This window comes from Heterocephalus glaber, unplaced genomic scaffold (genome assembly GCF_053883595.1).
Source record: "Heterocephalus glaber isolate CG9 unplaced genomic scaffold, H.glaber_assembly_v1.0 deba00000347, whole genome shotgun sequence".
In the NCBI taxonomy this organism is placed as follows: domain Eukaryota; kingdom Metazoa; phylum Chordata; class Mammalia; order Rodentia; family Bathyergidae; genus Heterocephalus; species Heterocephalus glaber.
The window spans coordinates 37,414,380-37,440,602 of NW_028258143.1; the positions used below are offsets into that span (position 1 = coordinate 37,414,380).

At 36.9% G+C, this 26,223-nt stretch overlaps 1 protein-coding gene across 1 annotated transcript in view; it reads right to left on the bottom strand.

Annotated features, from left to right (window-relative positions):
- Cytip (cytohesin 1 interacting protein) overlaps positions 1 to 25,066 on the bottom strand; it is a 48,085-nt gene extending 23,019 nt beyond the window's left edge. Inside the window, exons 1-5 of the mRNA XM_004835923.3 lie at positions 23,193 to 25,066; positions 7,656 to 7,705; positions 6,715 to 6,769; positions 3,832 to 3,934; positions 3,497 to 3,590 (exon numbers count right to left, since the gene is read on the bottom strand). Of these exons, the coding sequence (XP_004835980.1) occupies positions 3,497 to 3,590; positions 3,832 to 3,934; positions 6,715 to 6,769; positions 7,656 to 7,705; positions 23,193 to 23,366 (476 nt within the window). The 5' untranslated portion in view covers positions 23,367 to 25,066. The remainder of the gene's footprint in view (positions 1 to 3,496; positions 3,591 to 3,831; positions 3,935 to 6,714; positions 6,770 to 7,655; positions 7,706 to 23,192) is intronic.
- Between the last annotated feature and the right edge of the window lie 1,157 nt (positions 25,067 to 26,223).

The window sequence follows — 26,223 nt, forward strand, 5'->3', positions numbered from 1 at the left end:
ACCTCTTCCCTGAAAACTATAGCACTCTGAAAAGAGAGATTGAAGAGGATATAAGAAAATGGAAAGAAATCCCTTCTTCCTGGGTAGGAGGAATCAACGTAGTGAAAATGGTCATACTTCCATAACTGATATATAGATTCAATGCAACCCTAATTGAAATCACAGCAGCATACTCTATGGACTTTGAGAAAACAATCCAAAAATTCATTTGGAACAAGAAGAGACCCAGAATAGCAAAAGAAATTCTAGGTAAGAGAGATATGGCAGGGGGTATCACAATCCTCAACCTGCAACTATACTACAAAGCTATTGTGATAAAAACACCATGGTACTGGCAAAGAAACAGACCTGGGGACCAGTGGAACAGATTAGAAGATTCAGAAACAACATCAGACACACTCAGCCACCTCATCTTTGATAAAGGAGCCAAATACCCTCACTGGAGGAAAGATAGCCTCTTTAATAAATGGTGCTGGAGAAATTGGGTTTCAATTCACCAAAGACTAAAATTAGACCTATATCTCTCACCATGCACTAAACTAAAATTGAAATGGATTAAGGATCTAAATATTAAAATAGAAGCACTGAATCACCTGGAACAGAGGTTAGGTAGAACTCTTCAAGACACTGGTATAGGAAAAAATTTATGAACAAAACCTCACTTGCCCATGAACTACCACAAACAATCAACAAGCAGGATCTCTTCTTACTAAAAGCTTTGCACAACAAAAGAAGTCACCAACAGTGGAAAGAGACTATCCACAATGTGGGAAAATATTTTCACCTTCGGTCCCTCAGACAAAGATCTACTATCCGAATCTATAAAGAACTTTAAAAAATCAGACCTCCCAAATTTAAAGACCCAATCCAAAAATGGGGACCTGAAATTAACAGACATTTCTCAGACAAAGAAGTAGAAGTGGCAAATAAACATATGAAAAAATGTTCAACATCACTGGTCATTCGAGAGATGCAAATGAAAACAATGCTGAGATTCCACCTCACTGGTGGAATGGCTGAAATAATGGTTGTTATCATGAAATCAACCAATAACAAATGCTGGCTGGGCTGTGGGGAAAGAGGAACCCTGCTCCACTGCTGGTGGAAGTGTAGACTGGTGCAAGCACTGTGGAAATCAGTACGGAGATACCTCAAAGAACTAGGACTGGAAGTCTCATTTGACCCAGCTATTCCCAGGCTGGGTATCTTCCCAAAAGAATTTAAAGAATCATACCACAGTGATATATGTGCACCCATGTTCGTAGCAGCACTGTTTGTAATAGCTAAAACTTGGAAACAGCCCAAATGCCCATCAACTGGAAACTGGACAAAGAAAATGTGGTTTTTTTATAAAATGGAGTACTACTCAGCCATAAAAAATGAGAAATTAGAGACATTTATAGCTACCTGGATGCACATTGTGGCGATACTCTTAAGTGAAATAAATAGGACACACATGTGTAAATACCTAATAGTTTCTCTAATGTGAGAAACTGAAAATGTAAATAAGGACTAATAGGTATAATAGATAATGTGAAATAGGAAGAAAAGGGGCAAAGGGGAAGGGGTAGGAGAAAGGAAAGAAGGGAATGGAATTAATATGAGAAAATGAAAAAAGGAAACAAAGTCTCTGTAAATAGGGAGGGATGGAGGGGTTGAAGGGAAGTCAGGGGAAGGGGGAAAAAATAAGAACCAAGAGAGACTATGTAAAGGTCCAAATTTCCAATGATGAATGTCATAATATTGTATACCTAAAGTGTACCGATAAAAGAAAATACAGTTAAAAAGTAAAATAAAATATCACTGAAGAACTTGGGGCTCTTGGAAGCTTACCATGAGCAACCATAACTGAGAAGAACAGATTCTGACATGGAGAACAAGTGATCAAATCTAGCCCGCTCATTCACTGTTGGAGTGACCTTAACTAAGCCTTCTTTAAGCCTCAGGCACTTTATCTATAAATAGAAATGAAACTAACCCCACAAAGTATCTGTGAGGAATGAATGAAATAATGTAAGATGCACCTTAATCAGAGTAACACCCAAACTCCTTGGCATAACTGATGAATCCATGATCTTCTCGCAGGCCAACTCTCTATCCTCATTCTTATATTCTCCCTAACCCACCAGCTACCAATTACAGCGCATTCCTCTCTAAATCTTGAATGTGCTAAGCCCATTTGGAGAGCTCTGAGATCTCTCTCTTAACCTTTAATGCCCTTACAGGAGTTCTGATGATCATCCTTTCCCTCCATCTAATCTCAGTTCCAATTTCACTTTCTCAGAGAACACTTTAAGCATCTGAAGTAAACCAGCAACCCTCTTACTCAATGCTCTTTCCCATTCCCCTAGTATACTTTCATCCCAGTAATTATCAAGAGCTGAAATATATTTTTTTTGGTACCAGGGATCGAACTCGGGACCTTGGGCTTGCAAGGCAGGCACTGGAACCACTGAGCTAAATCCCCAGCCTCCAAAAGCTGAAATATTAAAACTTCCTACTTTTCAGGCTTTCCTTAGCCATCTCTTTCCAGTTATTGAAACGCTAAGAGTCTTTACCTTTACCTTTCCTGAACCTACCACAGAACTAGAAACAGTATTTGGTTAATAAATAGTATTTTAATGAATGATTGAATTCCATTTTTCACTACTTATTAATCTTTTATTGGGTTGTAGGAATGTTCTGGTAGCAGGCCAAAAGCTGTCTGCTGTATTGTTGTGGCAGTCTTGACTCTGGATAACAGGTTTCCCTGTCAATCTGTTTCACTGAGACTCAATCTTTTGCAAAAGAGAATGGGACCGAGAATTGGAGGGAAGGGGGAGGAGGGAAAGAAGAGGTGAAAAAAAAATTAAGACATGTTATGTACATGTACAAGAAATGTAGTTATTATGTGTCACAAATATGTATTAATAAGAAATAAAAATTGAAAAAAGCCCTTGGGGAAAAGTCCCTCAAATCTCCAGGTGAGACCAGTATCTTATTAAGTTTGGAATATTGATGCATATGAGTATGTGTGTTTCAGAGTAGGGAGGGGTGAGCAAACTATAACAAATAACTTTTTTTTCTTAAATGGAACAATAGAAAAGAAAAATGAGTGGCTTGTGGCATCAAAGGCAAAAAACCTCAGTTCTGTGACCTTTTACTTGTTTTAGCTGCAAAATTATATTAACCCTGGAAACTGTTTCTCCCAGTCCAAAAAGAATGTGTGGCAGTTTGACCGAATTTGATATTAAAAATACTTTTATAAATGCTGCCCCTCCCACAAAGGTCTTGGGGCTATTGATCCCACTGACTTTAAATACTGACAGTATGTTCAAGTCTGAGGAATCCTTGAGAAACAAAAGGAAGTGATAGAAATGTCTGTGCCTAACCTCAAAGCTTGAGTATGACTGCCCTTCTTGTTATCCCTGAAAAAAAACAAGCCCTTTCATCCACTCTGAAGGCAGAGGCGGCAGCACTTCTGCATCCCCACAAGACTAAATGGGTAGTTAGTTACCTTAGCAAGTTTCCTGACGATCTGATCAGGTCAACCACTTGTTTGTGGGAAAAGCCTTCTGTGCTCACTCCGTTGATATTTGCAAGGACATCACCTGGGAAACGCCAAGAAAAGTAAGTGTTACATTGGTTGAAAATGAGTGTTATGTTGGTTTACAATAAGTATTTATATTGGTTGATTAAATAATCCCTCCTGACTCACAAATGAAACAAGCAAGCTCCAAACTCCAGAAATTTCAAGAAAATCCAAGGTAACAATCATGTCCCAACCTTCATTGCCACCCAGGTTTCCTTCCTTGCTATGTAAACGGTCCTTAACATGAGCAGTTAGGTTACCAGCTTGCAGGCCCGCACAGTGAGCAGGACTGTCCTCCTGTGTTTTGCAGATCAGAGTGCACACTTCCCAGGAGCAGAAGTTCTGGCTCTGGAGCCTGTACGTCTGTAACATTTAAGGGAATACAGAGATACTATTCAAAAACACTCAAAATATATTTGTCACAACAGAAAATCCTGTCAATTATCATCAAGTGGTTTAGTAGGTGAGTTCAAAGGATCATTTGGAAAGTCTTTCCCAACTATAAATTCCATCAAAGATGCAAGTTTTGCAATTTGACCAGTCTGCAGCCAACTCCATTCATAAAATATCATCTGGCATGAGAAAGTGGGATGAGAGTGGCTCAAGATTTTCTATTTTCAAGCCTAAGAGACCACCTGGTCTTATTGTTTTTACATAGTAAAAAAAAATTAAATTTCTTATTTTCCAAAAGGATAAAACAATGCTGGCCAAAAGCAAGGAAAAAAGCTGTATGTGGTTCTCGCAAACTAACTCATTATAGGAGATGATGAAATGATACACACCCAGCAAGGGAGATATGCCAACAATGATTATTTTAAATCAGTTCTGCAAGCAGCGCTAATCTGTTCTACATTTATTCCAAAGTACCATAATTGACTCAATCACTTTCATTTCTGAGCTCTCCATTGTGCCTGCCCCCAAATTCTCACTGGTTCATCAGTCACCAACTACATTAAAAAAGTTATGCTTCACCTCCTGCCTCAATTTAGCACAAGTACTTTGGTGGTTGCAGGTTTTTGTTTTTCAAATTGTATCAAAACGCTAATAAATGTCCACTAGATGAAGGGTCCCAATGACTCCAGACATATTTTTCTTTCTAATACATTTGTAATGAGACCTAGTTTTATTGAAAATGAAGACCAGAGTTCTGAGTTGAGTTTTTAAAACATCTGATTCCTACAATTAAGTCACATTACTGTTTTCTGGTGCAGAAATTAGTGTCTGATGGCCATTCCTTTTCATTCTATCAACTCTGAGTCAGTCACTTGGAAGTAACTTTTAGAAACTTGGGTCTATCAACCTAAAGGATTTCTCCTCAATCTACAAGGTAGGCAGAGATCGTGTAATACATTGTGATGTATACAGAAGCCTTTTGACAGCTTGCCAGAAGTCTCACTGAAGCCCAGAACATTCTAGAGATGAAGGCTGACCGAGTTCATGGAATCCATAAACCAAAAATATAATTGACCCTCTCTGGAAACCACTGCTCTAACAGTTCTCATTAGGGTTGAGGGTCTACCCTCCATGACCTGTCATCAAAGAGAGGATAGTGCAAAGGAAGGACACTGATTTATACACCAGGCACCTGCACAGGTTCACAAGAGTTATAAGTTTGAGATTAGAGATAGGGAGAGAAAGACAGAAGCCCCAAAGTTACAGAAAGAAATATTTAGTATGGCTTCTAATAAGCAGTATAAAACTAGCAGCAATGGAAAACCAGAGAGGAGGGTAGATCTGGTCTCTTCCAACATGTCACTCACCTGGTAGACATGGACATAAAAATGGAGTCACACGTGATGCACAATCTGAGTACATGAAGTCCTATCTGGTCTGTAAAAAAATCCCCCAAAACATTCACCCTATTTGTTGACTTCCTGTTTCACTGAGATGACATGTGCTTGCTATGAAGCTACTAGTTCATGTTAATCTTCAAATGTTCAATGCTCTGTGGCCTGTTGTATTTACCCTGTTTTCAATAGCAACTGCTGCACATCTCTGAGAATTATGCTCATTTTAAAAGGAGCAGTCACAAAATACATAATGCCTCTGTAACAACATAGTGTCTTATGTGAACAGGGAATAGTACTGAACTTCTACAATCTGATAGATTTTACCAATTTGGGGGGAAATTATAAATTTCATCAAATTTAAAAGTAGTAGAGTTTTTAAAAGTATAAGTTATCTTCTTTACTTCTATAAGCTTCTTCTGGTGAATATCATTATTTTCTTTACTCGTAAAATATGTTTTACTTAGCAGCTTCCTGTTCCTGATCTTAAAATACACACTGAGTTTCCAATTGTGGGGCTGATATCACACCAAAGTTTTCTGCAAGCAGCACAAAAACTAAGATCTAAAATCTGAAGTGTAGTATAAGAATATGATTATGCAAAACACATCTAAAAGGAATACATAAATGTTATAGGAAAAAGTAATACTAAAAAGATTACTAATTAGATTAGATTACATTTGACCTAATTCACAATCTTTGCAAATATGGTCATGAAACAGCAAACATTTAATAGAAAATGAATTTTTTAGGTATTTACACTGAAGCCCTTAAGGGCTGTTAAAAATTTCATCCATCATTAAGCAATCTTCAAGTAGAGTCAAAGTTTCAAAGGTTTCAAATTATAATTATTAAATACTGTCATTACAAATAAAAGTACAAATTTCTCATATCAATAATAACTCTTCTGTATCAAAAGTAATACATAAATATATTCATTCCATATACACAGTTTTAAATATTTCTAAAATACTAAAAATTTAGAATCTGATATATAGCATAATATAATTATACAAAGCACATCCAAAATGCAAATGTGTAAAATGCACATCTGTAAAAACTATTTCACTCTCTTAATTAAGACCTGGTTGAAATCAAGGATTTCTAATCAGTCTGTACTTAAGGAAGACTGAGGCAAGTCATCACAAGGAGCTGAGACTATCTCGGTGGTAATATTTTGTCAGTGTCACTATTTTCTTTCCTTGACAGTATTCAACCCAGTGGAAAACTATCCCAAAACACATACTCTGAATGAAGTTCACATTCTCCATCATTCACTAATCCTAATATCATCATTCTTTGTTAAGTGTTTCAACTATTTTCCTTGGAAGTCTGGGAGATTTGAAAACTGCCAACCTGAATTTCAAATCCAAATGTTCCATTGTCCTGCTTTTCCACAGTTACAAGCTTTCTGTAATGAAAGGAAAAAATTTTTTAAACTGCATGAAGAACAAAGTATCACATTTGGCACATATCTATCATTAAAAATAATGATCACAACTAAAAATAACTGGCTTTTATGTATAAAGAGTAATAAGAATATACAGTGAAAGTTTAAATTTTTTAAATTTATTACAGTAAATGACATATTGCCATAAATCTCCCTCAAGATACTCTCCTTTGCTCCCAATACACTTATCCTATCATTCTTGCCACTTTCTGAAGCAGTTGCAGAAGTCCTTTTTCATGAGAGTCTTTATGATACGTGATTTTTAAAAATACAGTAAATGCTGCTGCCAAGTGATATCCAATGGCAAAGTAGGCTTAAAAAATATTACACTGGAGCTGGGGATTTAGCTCAGTGGTTTTGCCACCTGCTGTGCAAGCACAAGGACCCAAGTTCACTCCCTGGTACCAAAAAAATTAAAAAATTTTAAAAATAAAAAGAAGTATTACATTGTATCCTCATCCACCTTATTCACCAGATCTGGCACCATGCTAATTCCAACTCTTCTCAAAGTAAAACTATGATTGAAAGGTAAAAGTTTTGAATAGATTCAGCACACTGAGGCAGCCACGCCAGCACAACTAAGACACTCAAAAAAGAGGACTTCCAGAACTGTTCCAGAAAGTGGCAAGAACAGTGGGATAAGTGTGTTGAAAATGGGGTATTTTGATAAAGATTAATGGTAATCTATCTTTTACTGTTATACACTTTTAAATTTTAAATATTTACCTTGTTTTTCAATCACACCTCATAAATTGTCGTATGTATGTGTCAATATTATCAACAGTCTGGAAAGCTATGTTTCCGTGTATCTTGTTGAAAAAGCAAAAGAATAAGTGAATCTCTTTACCTCTGAGACCAGGAAAAGTCACCCAAAGAACTTGATCTGGTCAAAGCAGGCTGAAAAATAATAATAGTGTACAGTTATCTCAAGGTCCTTAAGATACATCTGTAAACTGTTTGTAAGTCACCAAAGATTTTCTTCTTTATCACCTTCCTTGGCACAGCTCCTGGAAAATTGTTACATAAAGGCAGTAATTTCCATTTTCTGATGATAGCAAAGAAGCAGAGTTGGCAATGGGAAATTTCTGGCATTCTGTTTAAAAGATTAAAAGAGCTTGGATAGTGAGGCACTGTGGCAAAAGAGTTCATGTAATGTGGCAGAACTCCAAAGCTTTCAAAGACTACTTCATTTCTAATCAGTTTTTAAAACAGCTTCTAAAAGATGAGCAACAATTTATCATCACACTGAATTACAGAGAAAATGACACTCATAGAATGGCATGAAATCCAGGTATTCATATACTTGATAGCTTTTGAAGATGCCAATAAAATGACTTTATTTATTATAATAGTTCGGTGTTACTGTTTTTAGCTCAATAAAATAATCTCTAAAGAACCAACTTATATATATAAGAATAATTCAAGTGAAACTAGGAACTCGAAACTTCAATTTTGTTTATGATTTACTTTTGCAATAGTTTTAGAAGAATGTAATGAGATTTTCAGTCAAGAAAGGAAAGGCGAGAGAGGAGCTGCATGGGCACTCAGGCTCCCGCCTGAGGCCCGCCATTCCATCGGTGAGTGCTTGCAGATCCTGGGGAGCAGCTGTGTGGCCCAGACCAGCAGGGCTGCTGGAGGATCCCAGATGGGACTCCGCTCTGACCTCAAAAGTTCAGGCACACCCACCCAAGCCAAAGGCCTGCCCAGAAAGGGGCTGCACGGGCACACGGGCTTCAGCCAGAGGCTCGCCATACCACTGACCACAGCCATGCACCATCCTGGAGAAGAGCTGTACAGGCACACAAGCAATACCATTGATAAGTGGAAGGAGACCCTAGCCAAAGCCTGTGCAGACAACAGAAACTGGGGTGCACAACCCCCAACCAAAGGCCCTCCCAGACAATAGCTGCACAGTGGCCCCAACAAAAGGCACACGTAGATACCATCGCAAGTGTGCTCAGGCTCCAGCCAGAAGCCCACCCTGACAACAGGTCAGCTCAGAGATCTAGAAGGCCACCACTCAGAACCCAGGAATTGGTGTACTGGTGAGCAGCAGAGTAAAGGCTGCTCAATGGCTAGCTGAGAAATCAAGACCACTGGGTGAGCAAAAAGTCACCTCAACAAAGAAACAGCAGGGTGCATCTGTTGAAATGAGAAGACACATAAATAAGTCCCAAAACCAGACTTCCAGGTCACCTAAGGGAACCCCAAAGGGCAACAAGATGGAACAATCTGATACTCAATCACCTGGACTCCCTGAACTGGCAAAGAAAGGGGACCTGGAAAAAAAGAAATCAGAAATAATTACTCAGATAACAGCAGAGATTGTGCCCATAGTACAAGACATGATTAATAAATCTAGAGTAGACCCAGATAAAAAAAAGAGAGGAGCTGAGGAACATGAGGGAATCCCCACATAGGAAACAAATGGAATCCATAAAACAGATTTCCAGGAGATTAAAAACTCCATTGAAAGTTTACACAGCAGAATGAGCCAATATGAGGATAGAATTTCAGATATAGAAGATAGAATTGCAATTAGTGATGAGGAAAAGAAAAATTTCATTAAAATAGTAAGGGACCACAAGAAATTAATCTAGCAGCTGCTAGATGAGGCAAAGAAGAATAACATCAGAGTGATTGGAGTCAAGGAAGAAACAGGAGACAGTATAGATGACATAAAAAAAATGTTCACAGAGGTAACGGCAGAAAACTTCCCAAATAGGGGGAAAGAACTTGAAAGAGAGATAAGTGAGGCATATAGGACTCCAAATAGCCTTGATCAAAAAAAACTACACATAGGCATATAATAGGGAAGATTCCAGAAACCCAACAGAAGAACAAAATTCTACAAGCTGTTAGAGAAAAGAAACAAATCACACACGAAGGAAAGCCCATCAGAATCACAGCACATTTCTCAACACAAACCCACAAGGCAAGAAGAGCACGGAGCAATGTATTTCAAGCCCTGAAGGAAAACACCCTCCAACAAAGATTTAGGTACCCTGCAAAATTGTCTTTCAAAATTTATGGAGAAATAAGATACTTTCATGACAAAGAGCACCTTAGGAACTTCACGAATATCAAACCAGCACTCCAAAAAATTTTAGAAAACATCCTTGGAACAGACAATGAGGATCACAACCCCAGGAAGCCCAGCAGAATGAATACATCAGGCATGACAAGGAATTAAACATAAAGAATCCAACAAAAAGAAAAAGTCATGACAAGGATAAGTCAATACGTATCAGTTATAACCATCAATGTTAATGGTCTCAATTCACCAATCAACAGAAATAGTCTGGAAGAATGGGTCAAGAAGCAAGATCCAACAATATGCTGCATACAAGAAACACATTTAATTCAAAAAGAAACTCATAAACTGAAAGTTAAAGGGTGGTAAACAATAGTCCTTGTGACAGGAACCCAAAAAAAAGCAGGAATAGCTATCCACTTTGCAGACCAAGTGGATTTCAAACCAACACTGATTAAGAGAGTCAAAGAAGGACACTATATCCTTATAAAGGTAACAATCCAACAGGAAAAGATAGCAATCATAAATATATATACACCCAACACTAGTGCGCCCAACTATGTAAAAGGAATACTAATGGACATGAAAAATAGTATAAGCACTAATACAATAGTGGGGGGGGACAGTCAATACCCTACTGTCACAAACAGATACATCAACTAGACGAAAAATAAACAACAAAATACTAGAACTCAATCAAACTCCTGAACAAATGAACTTAACAGGTGTTTACAGAGTCTTCCACCCCACAAAATCAGAATACATATTCCTTTCACCTGCACATGGGTCCAAAATAGACCACATCCTCCCTCAAAAAACATGTTTAACTAAGTGCAAAGGAATTGAATATATCCCTTGTATATTGTCAGTCCATAGTGCAATGAAATTGGAGATCAATAGCAAAAGAAACTGCAAGAATTTCATAAATACATGGAAACTGCACAACACACTTCTGAATATCAATGGGTCTCAGAGGAAATTAAAGAAGAAATCAGACAGTTCCTACAATTAAATGACAATGCCAATACAACATATTGGAATCTATGGGACACAATGAAAGCAGTCTTACCAGGGAAAGTCATAGCAGTGAATACTCACATAAGGAAAAAAAAAAACAGCTCAATTGCAGAACCTGATGCTGAACCTCAAGCTTCTAGAAAAAGAAGAGCAGCAGAAACCCAAATACCATAGAAGGGAGGAAATTATGAAGATCAGGCCAGAAATCAATGCAATAGAGACTAAGAGAATGATACAAAACATCAATGAATCCAATATTTGGTTCTTCAAAAGAATAAACAAAATTGACAAACCCTTAGGCAACCTTATCAGAAAAGGAAAGAAAAGGCCCAAAACCATGCAATTAGGAATGAAAAGGGTGAAATTACAACAGACACAGCAGAAATCCAGAGAATCATCAATGCCTACTTTGAGAACCTATACACCAATAAGATGGAAAACACAGAAGAAATGGACAGATTCCTAGATAAGTGTAAATTACCAAAGTTGAACGAAGATGACCTAAAAATTCTAAACAACACAATATCAATCAGTGAAATTGAAAATGTAATTTAAAACTTACCAATTAAGAAAAGCCTGGGTCCTGATGGCTTCACTGCTGAATTCTACAAGACATTTAGAGAGGAACTGCTGCCACTACTGTTTAAACTCTTCAATGAAATTGAAAGGGAAGCAAAGCTCCCAAATTCATTCCTGGAAGCAAGCATTACCTTGATCCCCAAAGCACAGAAAGACCTAATCAAAAAAGAGAACTATAGGCCAATCTCACTAATGAACCTAGATGGAAAAATCTTTAATAAGATATTGGCGAATAGAATGCAGAAGATCATCAAGAAGATTATACACCATGACCTAGTAGGATTCATCCCAAGGATGTGGGGATGGTTCAACATACACAAATTAATCAAGCCAAGGACAAAAACCACATGATCATCCGAACAGATGCAGAAATAGCATTTGACAGAATCCAACATGCATTTATGATAAAAACCCTACAAAAAATTGGAATAGATGGACTCTACCTCAACCTGATAAAAGTCATCTATGAAAAACCAACAGCCAACATCAAACCAAATGATCAAAAACTGAAATCCTTCACACTAAAAGCAGAAACAAGACAAGGAAGTCCACTATTACCACTCTTGTTCAATATAGTTTTGGAAACATTAGCCACAGCAATTAGAAAAGAGAAAGAAATAAAAGGAATAAAGATAGGAAACAAAGAAGCCAAATTGTCTTTATTTGCAGATGACATGATACTCTAAATAGAAGACCCCAAGAACTCCACCAAAAGTCTTCTAGACTTAGTAACCAAATTCAGTAAAGCAGCTGGATACAAAGTCAACACGCAAAAATCAATAGCTTTTCTGTACACAAAAAAAACAGACTCACTGAGAGAGAAATGGGGCAATCAATTCCATTAACAATAGTATCAAAAAAATTGAAACACCTCGAATCAACCTAACAAAAGAAATCAAAGACCTCTACTCTGAAAACTATAGCACTTTGAAAAGAAAGATTGAAGACAATATCAGAAAATGGAAAGACATCCCTTGCTCCTGGGTAGGAAGAATCAACATAGTGAATATGGCCATACTTCCAAAACCTGCTATATAGATTCAATGCAATCCCAATTGAAATCCCAGTAGCATACTTCACAGACCTGGAGAAAACAATCCAAAAATTCATTTGGAACAGAAGAGACCTAGAAGAGCAAAAGCAATACTAGGCAAAGAAGACAAGGTAGGGAGTATCACAATCCCCAATTTGAAACTATACTACAAAGCTACTGTGATAAAAACAACATAGTACTGGCAAATAAACAAACCTGAGGACCAGTGGAACAGTTTATAAGATGCAGAAACAACTCCAGACACATTCAGCCACCTCATCTTCGACAAAGGAGCCCAAATCCCTCACTGGAGGAAAGATAGCCTCTTTAATAAATAGTGCTGGAAAAATTGGGATTCAATTTGCCAAAGATTAAAACTAGACCTATATCTTTCACCATGCACCAAACTAAAATCAAAATGGATTAAAGATCTAAATATTAAAACAGAAACGCTGAACCAGCTGGAAGAGAGGTTAGGAAGAACTCTTGAAGACATTCGTGTAGGAAAAGATTCATGAACAAAACCTCAGTTGCTGATGAACTAGCACAAACAATCAACAGGTGTGTTCTCTTCTTATTAAAAGGCTTTTGCACAGCAAGATAAACCACCAAAGTGGGAAGAGACAACCCACAATGTGGGAAAAAATTTTCACCAGCAGTCCCTCAGACAAAGTTCTACTGTCTAGACTATATAAAGAACTTTAAAAAAATCAGACCTCCCAAATTTTAAGACCCAATCCAAAAATGGACATCTGAAGTGAACAGACATTTCTCAGACAAAGAAGTAGAAATAGCAAAGAAACATGAAAAACTGTTCAACATCACTGGTCGTTTGAGAGATGCAAATGAAAACAACGCTGGGATTCCACCTCACTCCAGAAAGAATGGCTGCTATCGAGAAATCAACCAATAACAAATTCTGGCCGGGCTGTGGAGAAAGAGGAACCCTACTCCACTGCTGGTGGGAATGTAGACTGGTGCAACCACTATGGAAATCAGTATGGAGATACCTCAAAGAACTAGGACTGGAAGTCCCACTTTACCCAGCTATTCCCCTGCTGGGTATCTTCTCCAAAGAATCAAAACAATCATACCACAGTGACACATGCGCACCCATGTTCATAGCAGTACAATTCATGATAGCTAAAACTTGGAAACAACCCAATTGCCCATCAACTGGTGATTGGATAAAGAAAATGTGTTTTTTTAGTAAAATGGAGTATTACTCAGCCATAAAGAATGAGAAACTAGAGACATTTATAGCTAGAGACATTTATACCATTTGGTTGCACATTGAGGCCATCTTCTTAAGTGAAATAAATATGGCACACATGTGTAAATGCCAAATGGTTTCTCTAGTGTGAAAAATTGAAAGTGTAAATACAGACTAAAATGTATAATAGATTATGTGAAATTGGAAGAAAAGGTACAAAGGGGAAAAGAAAAGGGGAAGAGGAAATGGGAGGGGTGGGGGAAAATAAGAAGGGAATGCAATTAATATGAGAAAAAGAAAAAATGGAAGCAAACTGTAGATAGGGAGGGATGAAGAGATTGAAGGGAGGACAGGCAAAGCAGAAAAAATAAGAACCAAGATGGATTATGTAAAAGTGCCAATTTCCAATGATGAATGTCACTATATTGTATACCTTAAAGGCACCAATACAATTATTTTTAAATAAAGAAAGGAAAGGCACTCAGAATGGTATACATAGTATAAACAATAGCCACCTTCACCTCTATGCACATTTTGGATACAATCATATAAACATAAACATTCAGCATGCCATCTAACAATGTAAATAGAAAGGAAGTCATCAAAGGTAGCACCTTATTATTTAGGGGATTGTAGATGTTTGTTTTTTGTTTTGTTTGTTTAAGAAATGTTAATTAGCCCTTCCTCAAATGTTCCAAGGGTCCTAAACATAAGCTTATGCTGCTAGCTAACCTATGGTTTTCATCTGCCACTTTACCATGGTTTGCATAGGTAACCAAAATATATAATAACAGGAGAGCAATACATAGTCCAGATAAATAAAAATAAAATTAGAGGATAAGAACTGTAAGTAGAAAAATGCACAAAAGAGATCAATGCAAATGTGAGAAGTTACACCGAAACCTACACAGAATTTGAATTACCAGGTATCTAATGCCAGCACTCTAACAAATTTTCTGGGATGTCCCATTGTTAAGAATTCAGCCAACCTTCACTAAAGTTAATGTAACTGGAGAGGAGAGCTCCTCTCACAGGTGTGATGTAAAGTAATTATATTTCCCCCTTTTGTCAATTGCTGGTCTAACTTCGTTAATAGCACCCTGAAGACTGAACAGACCCAAAAAGATTCTATGGACTTGTTAAAAACATCTACTTTTGCTTTTAAGGACTAACTGTGGAATGTCTACAGCTATTTTAGGATTTGTTCCAATTTGCCTTTGCACCTGATATGTATAAAAAAGGAATAGGGTCATTCAGTTATGTCAGTAGGCTGTCTTCTTGTGAATGAGAGCAATAAAATTGGTATTCTCAGGCATATTCAATGTCAGCATTATATTGTGCTCGCATTTGCTTTTGTCCCTCTTCATCATCTTCATCTGACTTTTCTTTCACCCTTAATTCAAATTGTAAGATACTTAGTTCAGCCATATTGAATTATATCATGCATAATGATGAGTAGGGTTTATATTTTTAAGGTACAACCAGCCTGACATATGAACAACTTGGGTTACAACCAGAATTTTAGTTTTAATTCAAGACCAAAGTCTTGAGGTATGACCCGAATGCGACCATTTGTGCTTTCCGATGGTCTCAGATACAAATTTAATCCTTAAAGAGTTCTGGAAGGAACATTACAACATTCTTTCCTGTGTGGTGTTGAGAAATCCTGGGCCAATGTCTCTCTAAGGACACTGAGATCTGCCTGTATACAGGAGGCAGTGAAGGCAGTATAGAGGAGCCTAATCCTTCAACTGACCAACTTGAGTTACAACCAGCCCTTGCAAACAAATTGAGCTTGTAAGTCAAGGGTCCACTGTATTATTCTTATAATGAGCATTTATCATGTTATTCACATATTCATAAATATGGAGTTCTATATGTATACATATATGTGCATATTAATATTAAGGCCATCTTTGATCAAATACTTTACTTTTGTAAATAGTCACCTGTATGCTTTGGGCTTTTTGAGGAATGTCTGTTTTATGTTCTACCCCGGGGCCAACCACGAGGCCTAGAATAGTGTGGGGGCATAAAAACTACAAAGCAGACAGCCAGAAATAAACTGCTAGGAAACAACAGAAGCAAGTGAATGGTGATGGGAGACTGAAGTTCAAGCATTCAAGTTTGGAGGAAAATAAAATGCTAAGACATTGGTTAACTTTGTTCTTCAATAAGTTAAATACTCAGAGGAAAAATTCAAATTAGTCACAAAAAATGTAAGAAAAAATGTTTAAATCTCAGACATATAGTAGCATATAAAAATGAAAGAAAACAAACAGAATCGGGAAACATCCAAAAATAGCAAGAAATATAGAAAGAAAGACTAAGAAAAGTAAGATAATAAGTACGTAACTACTAAATGAATGAATGTTGGTGTAATTTAATGAGTTATTATTAAAATTTCCAGCCTTTCCAATTTAAATGACATTTTCCTAAAGCTACAATCAACATTGATAGGAGATTCAAGATTTCTTCCACTCTATCCTCTGAATAAATCATTTCCAATAGCCTGAAATCTAAAGTATTTAGGTCCATAAAACAGATCAGATTACTCTATGGAAAAGAAAATTTTCCAACCTTCCTCCTTCTAACCTTTCTACCTGGATAATTGACTAAAGATGAAAATACTTTGCTAACAACATGATAAACAGTGTAGATGTTCAGTTCTTTGGCATGGCTCAACTGGTTTATCAGTGACACAAAAACATCAGACTAGGTCAAATTATAAATTAGTTTCTATTCTGCACTAGCCAAAAAGTTATTTTAGCCACCTAATATATAACTAAAAAAGCAATTTAAATAAATTAGGCACCATCAAGTTATTTGACATGGGCCATATCTGATGCACAGACTCCTTGTTTTCAATCTGGCTGTCAGACTGAGGGGACAGAAATCTTCTCAGGATTCAGCTTAGCTCACCCACAAGACAACGGTGCCTAATGACAAGAAGTATATGTGAGGGCTTCTCAAAGATCTTATACTTTAGAAAAAGTTTTCCCTAAGGTGAGTACGCCTATTTGAAGGTGAGACCAAAAGAATGAGTGTTCCCCAGACAACCCTCCCAGCCAGAGCCTTTTCTCAGAGCTCTGGTGCTGGCACCAAAAATCATGAATGAGGAACTGGTGTGCAGTTCACAGCATATGCTGGCAACAGCTGTCTTTTATTACACATTATCTAATATGAGAAATCTAGGTTTAGTAATTTGGCAGACTTGCAAACTACACATTCAGTTACAACTGCTGAATAGACAAAGCTCCTTAACTCCTCACTAGCCACTAAATATAATGATAGCTGAGGTTGAACTTATGACTGCTCTTCTGTTTTTACTCAGATTACTTAAAAGAATGGGCATTAATATTCAAAATGTAATTTCCCCTGCTATACAGTGATTCACAAGTCTCTCTTGGCGAGAAGCTAAAACCAAACATTTCAGCTGTCAGTTTGCAGAAGTTAGCAAAGCTTTTAGCACAACCAGATAGCTAGCCAGCCTCAGAGAAACTCCTAGGACAACACTGTAGCCTCTTCTGCTGCTCAGTTACAGACTGTTATGTCCTTGTCCCCACTCTGTGTACTCATTTCTAGAAAGAGCTAGAGGTGGGGTAAGGGGAAGATACTGATTCACAGGGTGGGAGGTTGTTTTTTATGGTTTGCTTCAAACGTCTCAAGATTAGGTGCTCTGCCCTTCCAGTCCCATGCCTCACCTTCACTCCCCAACTGATCCATGCATGAAGCTCCTGCCTCACTTTAAGTCAGGAGCACTCGGGTAATAAGGCTCCCCAGATTGTTCAAAAACATAACAGAATAATGAAGCCAAACTCAATTGCGTAAGTTGTAAAAGCACTTGCAGAACCTACATAGAATGTTGCCCCTTTCTGGGAAGCACTAATCGTAGGTTTGTGGACCTCTTTTTCAAGAAAACTTGTTGGATATTGACCTAAGCATGCCATTATATGGTTTAAAGAATATTTTTCAAGTTGTGCTTGCTTCAGCAGCACATATATTTTTCAAGTTGCTTTGTAGTGAATAGTTTTCTATCCAAAAGCACCATGACACAATCAAATCCTTTGACCCAAGTATGACACCTTTGGTAGTTATGGAACCTGATGGATGTGCTAATGTGCCATGAAAGTCCCTGAAGGCCAAAATGGAACTCAAAATTATACCTGGTACAGAGTTTAGCGCAAATTTTTATTTGAACTTGTATGTGAAATCAGCCTTCCAGGAGCTGCCTATTCAGTAATAACTTCATAGCAGAAAGAAAATTAGGAAAAGAGAGCGGATTAGTAGCACAGGTAGTACACAGTCGAGCTCATGCCTGTGGGTCGGGTTTCTGCTTCTCACTACAGCATTCAGTGAAAACTACTTTCCAAAAGCAACCCACCACTCTTATGAGAGTAGGCAGTCAGACACAACCACTACTTTGAACCACTTTGGCTTCAACACATTTAAAAAGACTGTCCTTATTTCCTTCTATCTCTTTCCTACAGTTTTGCATTGTAGAAATTTTCTCCCCTAAAACTATATTTAAAACTAGAAGTTCTTCTGGGATGTCCAGCACTTCCTACAAATTCAGATATTGAAGTAATATTCACACCTGAAATCTATTTTTAAACAATTCTGAAGGTAAACACCCCATTGATTCTGAAGATTAATCTGAAACTAGAGACTAACCAAATATATCTTTGCAGAGACCCAAGCCAGCAATAACGAGAAGTATGAATTGTTGACGTCAATCCTCAAAGTGTTAAAAATAACAGTAGGCAGAGACACACCTGCTCAAGGGATTGCCTCACTGGGATCTTGTTGCCTGCCATTCAATCTATGCCAAAAGAGTGAATGTTCTCTAAAAATCAGTTATAGGAAGTGAATGTCCATTTGGAACATTCTGAAATGTAGTGATAAACTTCAATCAAGTTTCATTGATGATGATTGTATTGAATCAAAAGTGTCATGTTCAAAGTGTTTAGTTTTGCTTTTATAAAAAGCAAAAAATAAATAAATAAACCTAGGGCATCATGCAGGCTAGGGACCTATGCTACTTCTCAGCTACATGAAAAGATGAAAAACTTTTCTAGCACACTTGTATTTTGCTAGGTAATGTTTTATCCTGGATTTGAAAATCAGCATGCATATGTATAATGGACCTATATTTTCCTTTTCATGTAAACATGTTGTCTGGATTTAGGTAAAGATTGCATTAACCTGGTGACATAAGCTGCAGAGATTCTTACCCTTTTTTTGAATACAAACATTTGAGACCATGTCCAGCTGATTATATCATTTTTATTATAATATTCATATTTGTATGTGTTTGCTACACATAATAAATATATTCATTCTGGAGAATTGGTACCTATACATACGGCATCTTGATCAATGTCTGAAAAGTTTTAATAAATCACTTGAAAACACCCTCCCAAAAAGAAAAGGAAAATCTATTATTTGAATTAATATGAGAGAAGGAAGAGGAGAAAAGAAGAACTAAAAAAGATAAGAACTATGCATAAATTCATTGGTAAGAGATGTGTGTACATGCATGCATATATGTATATGTTACATGTGCGTGCATGCGTGTGTACACACAAACACATATTTCATATGTCTGAACCCTTCTTATTGTCTTTCTTCAATAATCAGTCTCTCCTAGTAACTGACTTTTTAACTCCTGCCATCTTCACTTAGGCTTAAAATCAGATATGCTTCCTCCATCTTCCATTGACTTTCAAAGATTTCTGTTTCTTCCTCATTGTTTCATTTCCTCTTTCTCCAACTACTGCAAAATTTCTCCCTCAACACTAGTCTTACCTCACCAATCTACCACTTTTCTCAAGTAAGGTTCCTGAAATTCTCTACTGCTCATATACATTCCATGGCTCTTTGTGCTTGCTGGTCAAATTACAGTCGGCTCTCTGTATCCATAGTTTCAAACAAGCACATATTGAAAATAATCAAAAGCAAAAAATAAGAAATCTATACTAACATGCAGAGGATTTTTTCTTGTCATTATTCCAACAATAAAATTGGACTACTATTTATATAGCATTCACATCTATTAGTTATTATATGTAGGCTAGAGGTGATTTAAAGTACAGAGGAGGATGTGTGCAGTTTATATGGAAACACTATGCTATTTTATGATAGACTTGGGCATCCATGGATTTTTGCTCTCCATGGAGGGTCCTGGCAGTGATCCCTTGTAGATACCAAAGAACAACTGTCTTCTCGCTCCGGAAAGTTGTTCAAGTGTTCTGCAAAGCAACCCAGCTCTGAGGTCTCCTCTCTCCTCCTGCAAATGCATTGGGTCTTCCTGACACACTATTGTGTTGTTATACCCCCAGAGCAACAGGTACTGAGTGCCAGCATTAATTATTCCCTTACTCTAGAATTCTGAAGAGCCTCAAAGTTATATTCAAAGACCAGGTTACTTGGAGAGTATTTATGCCATTTTATGTGGTATAATGTGCCTCCTGAATTATAAATTCTCTCTACATGGGAAACGTGCTCTTCTAATATTTTAACTTCTAAAAGAAGCATGGTGTCTATCCCCTTTCGGGTGCTCTGAAACTGTCTGTTACACTGAAATGCCTGAGCTGAGAAGTAGAAAAAATGAGTAAAGTTTCAGGAGTGGAGGACAGGATGAAAAGTTCCTACCCTGATTCAAAAATTAAAACATTTCTTGACCAGTAGCTATTTACCAAAACAATGAAAGCTCAGCCTTTCCAAATGAACCATATTTAGTCCAATAGCTTTATGAAGAATAGAAAGTAAAATGGACTGTTCTATATCTGAAAACAATAAAGATGTTGAGATTTCCCATGTTACTTTGTTTTCAGACAGGTTGTAAATTGCTAGGAATGCTTGTCATTATATTAAACTTTCTATCATAAATGTACTTCGGATTCAGAAATATCAATAATCTAAAATGCAGCAGATTATGCCCTATTTTAACTGTGAAAAAATACTAAAGAATCAGCCCTATCCATCACTGAAAAATTAGTTTAACTCTCTATTCTTAAAATTAGAAGGATTCAAGATTAGAAGATGCAGAAACAACTCCAGACATACTCAGCCACTTCATCTTTGACAAAGGAGCCAACCACCCTCAGTGGAGCAAAGATAGCCTATTTAATAAATGGTGTTGGAAAAACTGGATTTCAACCTGCCAAAGATTAAAACTAGACCCATATCTATCACCATGCACTAAACTAAGATCAAGGTGGAATAAAGATCTAAATATTAAAACAGAAACACTAAACTTGTTGGGAGATAAGTTAGGTAGAACTCTTGAAGACAATGGCATAGGAAAAGACTTTATGAACAAAACATCAGTAGCAGGGGAACTAGCACAAAGAATCAACAACTGGGATCTCATCTTATTAAAAAGCTTCTGCACTGCAAGAGAACCACCAACAGAGCTAAGAGAAAACCTACAATGTGGGAAAAAAATTTTAGTAGCTGTACCTCAGAAAAAAGACTACTATCTAGAATATATAAAGAATTGAAAAAAATCAGACTTGCCAAATTTAAAGACCCAATTCAAAAATGGGCATCTGAAATGAACAGACATTTCTCAAAGAAGTAGAAATAGCAAATAAACATATGAAAAAATGTTTAACATCGCTGACCATTTGGGAAATGCAGATGAAAATAACACAGATTCCACCTCACCCCTGAAAGAATGGCTGCTATCAAGAAATCAACCAATAACATGCTGGCGGGGGTATGGTGAGAAAGGAACCCTTCTACATTGTTGGTATGAGTGCAGACTGGTGCAACCCCTGTGGAAATCAGTATGGGGATACCTCAAAGAACTAGGACTAGAGGTCCCATTTGACCCAGCTATTCTCCTGCTGGATATCTTCCCAAAAGAATTAAAAGAATCATACCACAGAGACATATGTGCAACAGTGTTTATAGCGGCACAGTTAGTAATAGCTAAAGCTTGGAAACAGCCCAATTACCCATCAACCGGAAACTGGATAAAGAAGGTTTTTTGTTTTTTTTTTATAAAATGGAGTACTACTCAGCCATAAAGAACGAGAAACTAGAGACATTTATAGCTACATTGATGCATATTGAGGCTGTACTCTTAAGTGAAATAAATAGGACACACGTGTAAATACCAAATAGTTTCTCTGGTGTGAGAAACTAAAAGTGCAAATAAGGATTAAAATGATTAAGATGAATAATTGATAATTTGAAATAGAAAAGGTCCAAAGGGGTAGGGGAAGTGGGAGGGGAAGGGGAAAGGAAAGAAGGGAAAGGAAAAATTATAAGAAAAGGAAAAAATGGAAACAAAGTCTTTGTAGATAGGGAAGGGAGCACAGGGAATGGGGAAAAAATAAGAACCAAAATACATCATGTAAAGGTACAAGATCCCAATGATGAATGTAACTGTATTGTATACCTAAAATGTACTAATAAACTAAATGGGGAAAAAAACCTGTCAGAAATATCAAAAATATTGATAATTATTCTAAAAAAGGAAACAAGATTACAGGTACAAGTACCCAATGAGAAATGTTAACATATTGTATACCTAAAATGTACCAATAAAAGAATTTAAGCAAAAAAAAATATTAGAAGGATTCAGAGGAGCACCTGATATACATCTGAAATTTAAGGGCAAAAAGCCATGCTCTAAGGTAATTCTAAATATTTTTTGAATGAATTCTGCATCTAAAGATAAATCTGCACTTAAAGTTATACAACAAGTATGTAAGCAAGACCTAAACAAGTAGTATGGCTACTTTTTGCATATTAGAAATTGAAGAATAAATAAAATCAGAACAACTGCAGTTAAGATATGGATCTCTTTTCAATTGTTTCTCATCCCCAGAGAAATACTCTGCAATAAAATTTAAAAATAGCATAATGTAGCCTTTACTGATCACATACTGTGTGTCAGCCACTGTGTTAGGCACTGTACATTTCCATACTTAAGCTACATTCAAGCCCAATTAGGGTACTTCTATTATTATCTTCATTTCAAAAAAAGGAAACTGAATCTTAGAAAGACAAACGACTTGCTCAAGATCCCACAGCTAGTCAGTGTTCCACCTGGCATAGAAAAAAGTCTTATTCCCAGGAGCAAGAGATATTTGCCAGTGTCAACAAAATTTTCCCTCAAAGAAAAGTATTTTCTTTTGACTATGAACTAAAATGACCATCAAAGGCAGAGAGTGTGGGTGGGAGGAAAAGAATCCATGAGAAAAATGAACAAAAGATCAGTAATTCTTATATAAACTATCTGCATCTATGTTATGTGCAACCATTTTCATTTTACCAGAGCACCCCTTTAAATGAGAAAAACAATCTTTTAAGTTTTGCCTTGGTAAAAAGAAAAAAGTTTGCTTGACTCTGGTCTCAAATCTCTAGACTGGTCCACTAGTCTCAGCCCCCGCCTCATACTCAGTGACTAATTCCAAAGTCTCTAAAACAACATCTTCAGAATGAAGTCAGGCAAATATTACCCTGGTCTCAAGAGAACAAACTAGCAACATACCTGCTTTCGTCCCCGAGGCAAAGTAGCCACGGTGTCTGCCAGCATTCGAATCCTTCTGTTGTCATCCATCTCAAGACTGCCTGTGAGTGAGGCGTACGAGCTAGACGCAGGACTGGTGCAGTAGTCCACCAAGTTGCGATTGCTGCTCTGTTGCAGAAGCCTTTGTAAAGACATTGTGAATAAAGATTACTCCAGCTGGCACATGGTTGAGTGGCCTTGCAGGATGGGGGAAGCTAAAGGTACACCCTCTGGCGAGCAATCAAAAGTAGCAAAGCAGAAAGAGCCCATGTGACTTTTGTGGTTTGACGTACTTGTTACACAAACACTATCTTGCAGTTCATTCTCTTCACTCACTGCTTTTTTCTTTAAATTTCTGAGAGCTCCTCAAACTAATTTTTTACAACAAAAAAAATCAATTTATTTTTTTTCCCTCAAACAGCCAGAACTCATATACTTTTATACTTCATGGCTATTTATGTTCAAAATACCATCTGCCATTTTTTTAAGGAGAAAAAAAAAAAAAACAACTTCCCCAGTACTGCCATTCATTTCCCATCCATGTTCTTACTTAACATTAACAGTGCAAGGCAAACACCAGGGTGTACCGACATTCAGATTTTGTGACTATAAGCAAGAATTACAGGTGCTGGTCATGATCTCCTCTTGTAAAGTGTTTGTAGTGTGCTCTCCCTGAAGTACATACACCCTCGCTCATTAATGTTGATCAAAAAGACAATCTATCTCTCACTTGGGTTACAGTCATTCAATACCAGTCTTCTGGAGGCCCTTCTATTCTTTGTTCCTACTAAAATTATCCTTCCTCTCAGCAAGGATTAACAGGAATGGAGAAACAACACTTACAACACAATGTTGGCCATATCTGGGACTGGACTCTGCTCCAGCCTTGGGAAGTGGTTCCTTGGGAGGACAGTAGCAGCAAGGGCTCATCCAGGTGGCTCAAGGATGTGACAACGGGTCCCTGAAATGCAGCTGGGGCCAGGATGCCACTGCAGGGTACTCAAAAGCACAGGTGCTTTTTTCTTCTTTTCTTTTCTTTTCTTTTTTTTTTTTAAGCGTAGGTCAGGGGCAGGTATTTTTGAGAGCAGTGGTTTAGGGGAGGAGCAGGGGAAGCAAGGAAAAGGAAGAACCAAAGCAAAAGTCTAAAGGAGAAGTTGTATATAGCGTGATAAGTCCATTTTTCTTTTCAAAATTATTTCAAAGGTCAGTACTAGAATCTAAAAAACGTAATAAAGCTGAAATGCAATGTGAAGTCAAGTTGACTTCACCTCACTCAGAATTCATCAAATGCGTACAGTAAAATCTTCCCTTTTTAACAGTGCTTCAAACGATGGAAACAATTCAGAAATTTTTAGAATCCTTTCACAGCAGTATTCATACTACTGGATATTGGGTTATGACATGGACAAAATGATGCTTCCAAAAACATAGAAACAGACCGGGATTTAGCTCAGTGGTTCAGCCGCCTGCCTCACAAGTGAAAGGTCCCACGTTCGATCCACAGTGCCGAAAAAAAAAAGAAAAGAAACAAAAACATAGAAAGATCTAAATCATGGATGACAACCTCATATGCCTTAGGGGCCAAGAAGATAACTCAAATGTGTAAGACAAACAGGAGTGGTAGAGACTTCAGCAATACTTGATACATAAATTATAAAGATATTCATGTAAGCTAAATATGCATGTACATACATGTGTGTATATAAAATAGAGAGGGGAAGGGGGACTGTTTGAAAACATCAAAAGGCTATGAGGAGTGCAGTTTAAACCAATAGAATCCATATCAGTCCACTCTCCTCTAGAAACTTTGTAAAGTTAGGCCAATATGAGGTCACATAGGCCACCTGACATGAAGTCTTATGAATTAGTACTAAAGTTGTATCAGCTCAATGTGTCACACTGATCTTAAGCTGTGTATCATAGAAACCAATCATTAAGAAATTGAAGTGTTGTTTATTATTTAAGTTTTGAAATTTGCTTAGTAAGCAGAATCTTTCAAATCATAGGGTCCATGAGTATAATATAAGAGTCAAAGGCAGATCCGACATTTATCCAATACATATCAGTATGATCACAACTGTTAAATATGTATTTATGATAGCCAGGGATTTAGCTCAGTGGTTTCACCACCTGCTGCGCAAGTGCAAAGACCCGAGTTCGATCCCCAGTACCCCCCCCCAAAAAAAAAAAGTATTTGTGAACTGGTCAATTTTTATTGGTCAGTTTTCTGTTCTGATTGTCAGGGCCTATATTTATTAACTATTTTAAGTAGCATCCTGATAAAAGGGATAAAATATGATAAAACACTAATTAATATTTAAGTTGGAAGGAGGTTTCCAAACATCAAACCCTTAACTTACAAAGGTTCTACTATTAACAACTTCTCTTTTTCTTTAGAATTTACCTTAGGACAATTATAATAGCAAGGGCTCTCTTGCTTTTTAGCCTCTCTTTATTTTAGAGGTAATTCTAAAAATGAATCAGATCAAACTCTATCAATTTAAAACATTTCAAGAGTGCCTCACTTTCCATAGAATAAAATAAAATAAAAAGAATCTAAAGCTCTTATCTGACTTCATTTTTTGAAATGTTAGATCATAATTTTCAATTATTTTTGAGACCTAATATATTATACATGGATTATAGTTAATTGTGTACAAGTCTAGTTCTCCAGTAATGCCTGATTTCCTCTAATTTTCTTGAGAGAAAGAGTCATCTTTTATCTTTAAATTTCAGTTAAGTGTTTGTAAGTATAATGAGCAGATATTGAATGAAATGAATTTTTAAATATTATTCTGAAATATCAAAGAAGAAAGACTATATTGATAGGAAATGTATGAACTATGAGTTCATAATCTTAAATACTATAATCTTCCCTAAGGGTCATCTGAGAAATGAGGACAAAATCTCTTTAAAAATATGTCTTCCACATGGTTCAAAATTAATATTTCATTCCTAAAGAAGTGAACATTCCAGGGTTGGGGATTTAGCTCAGTGGTTTCATCGCCTGCTG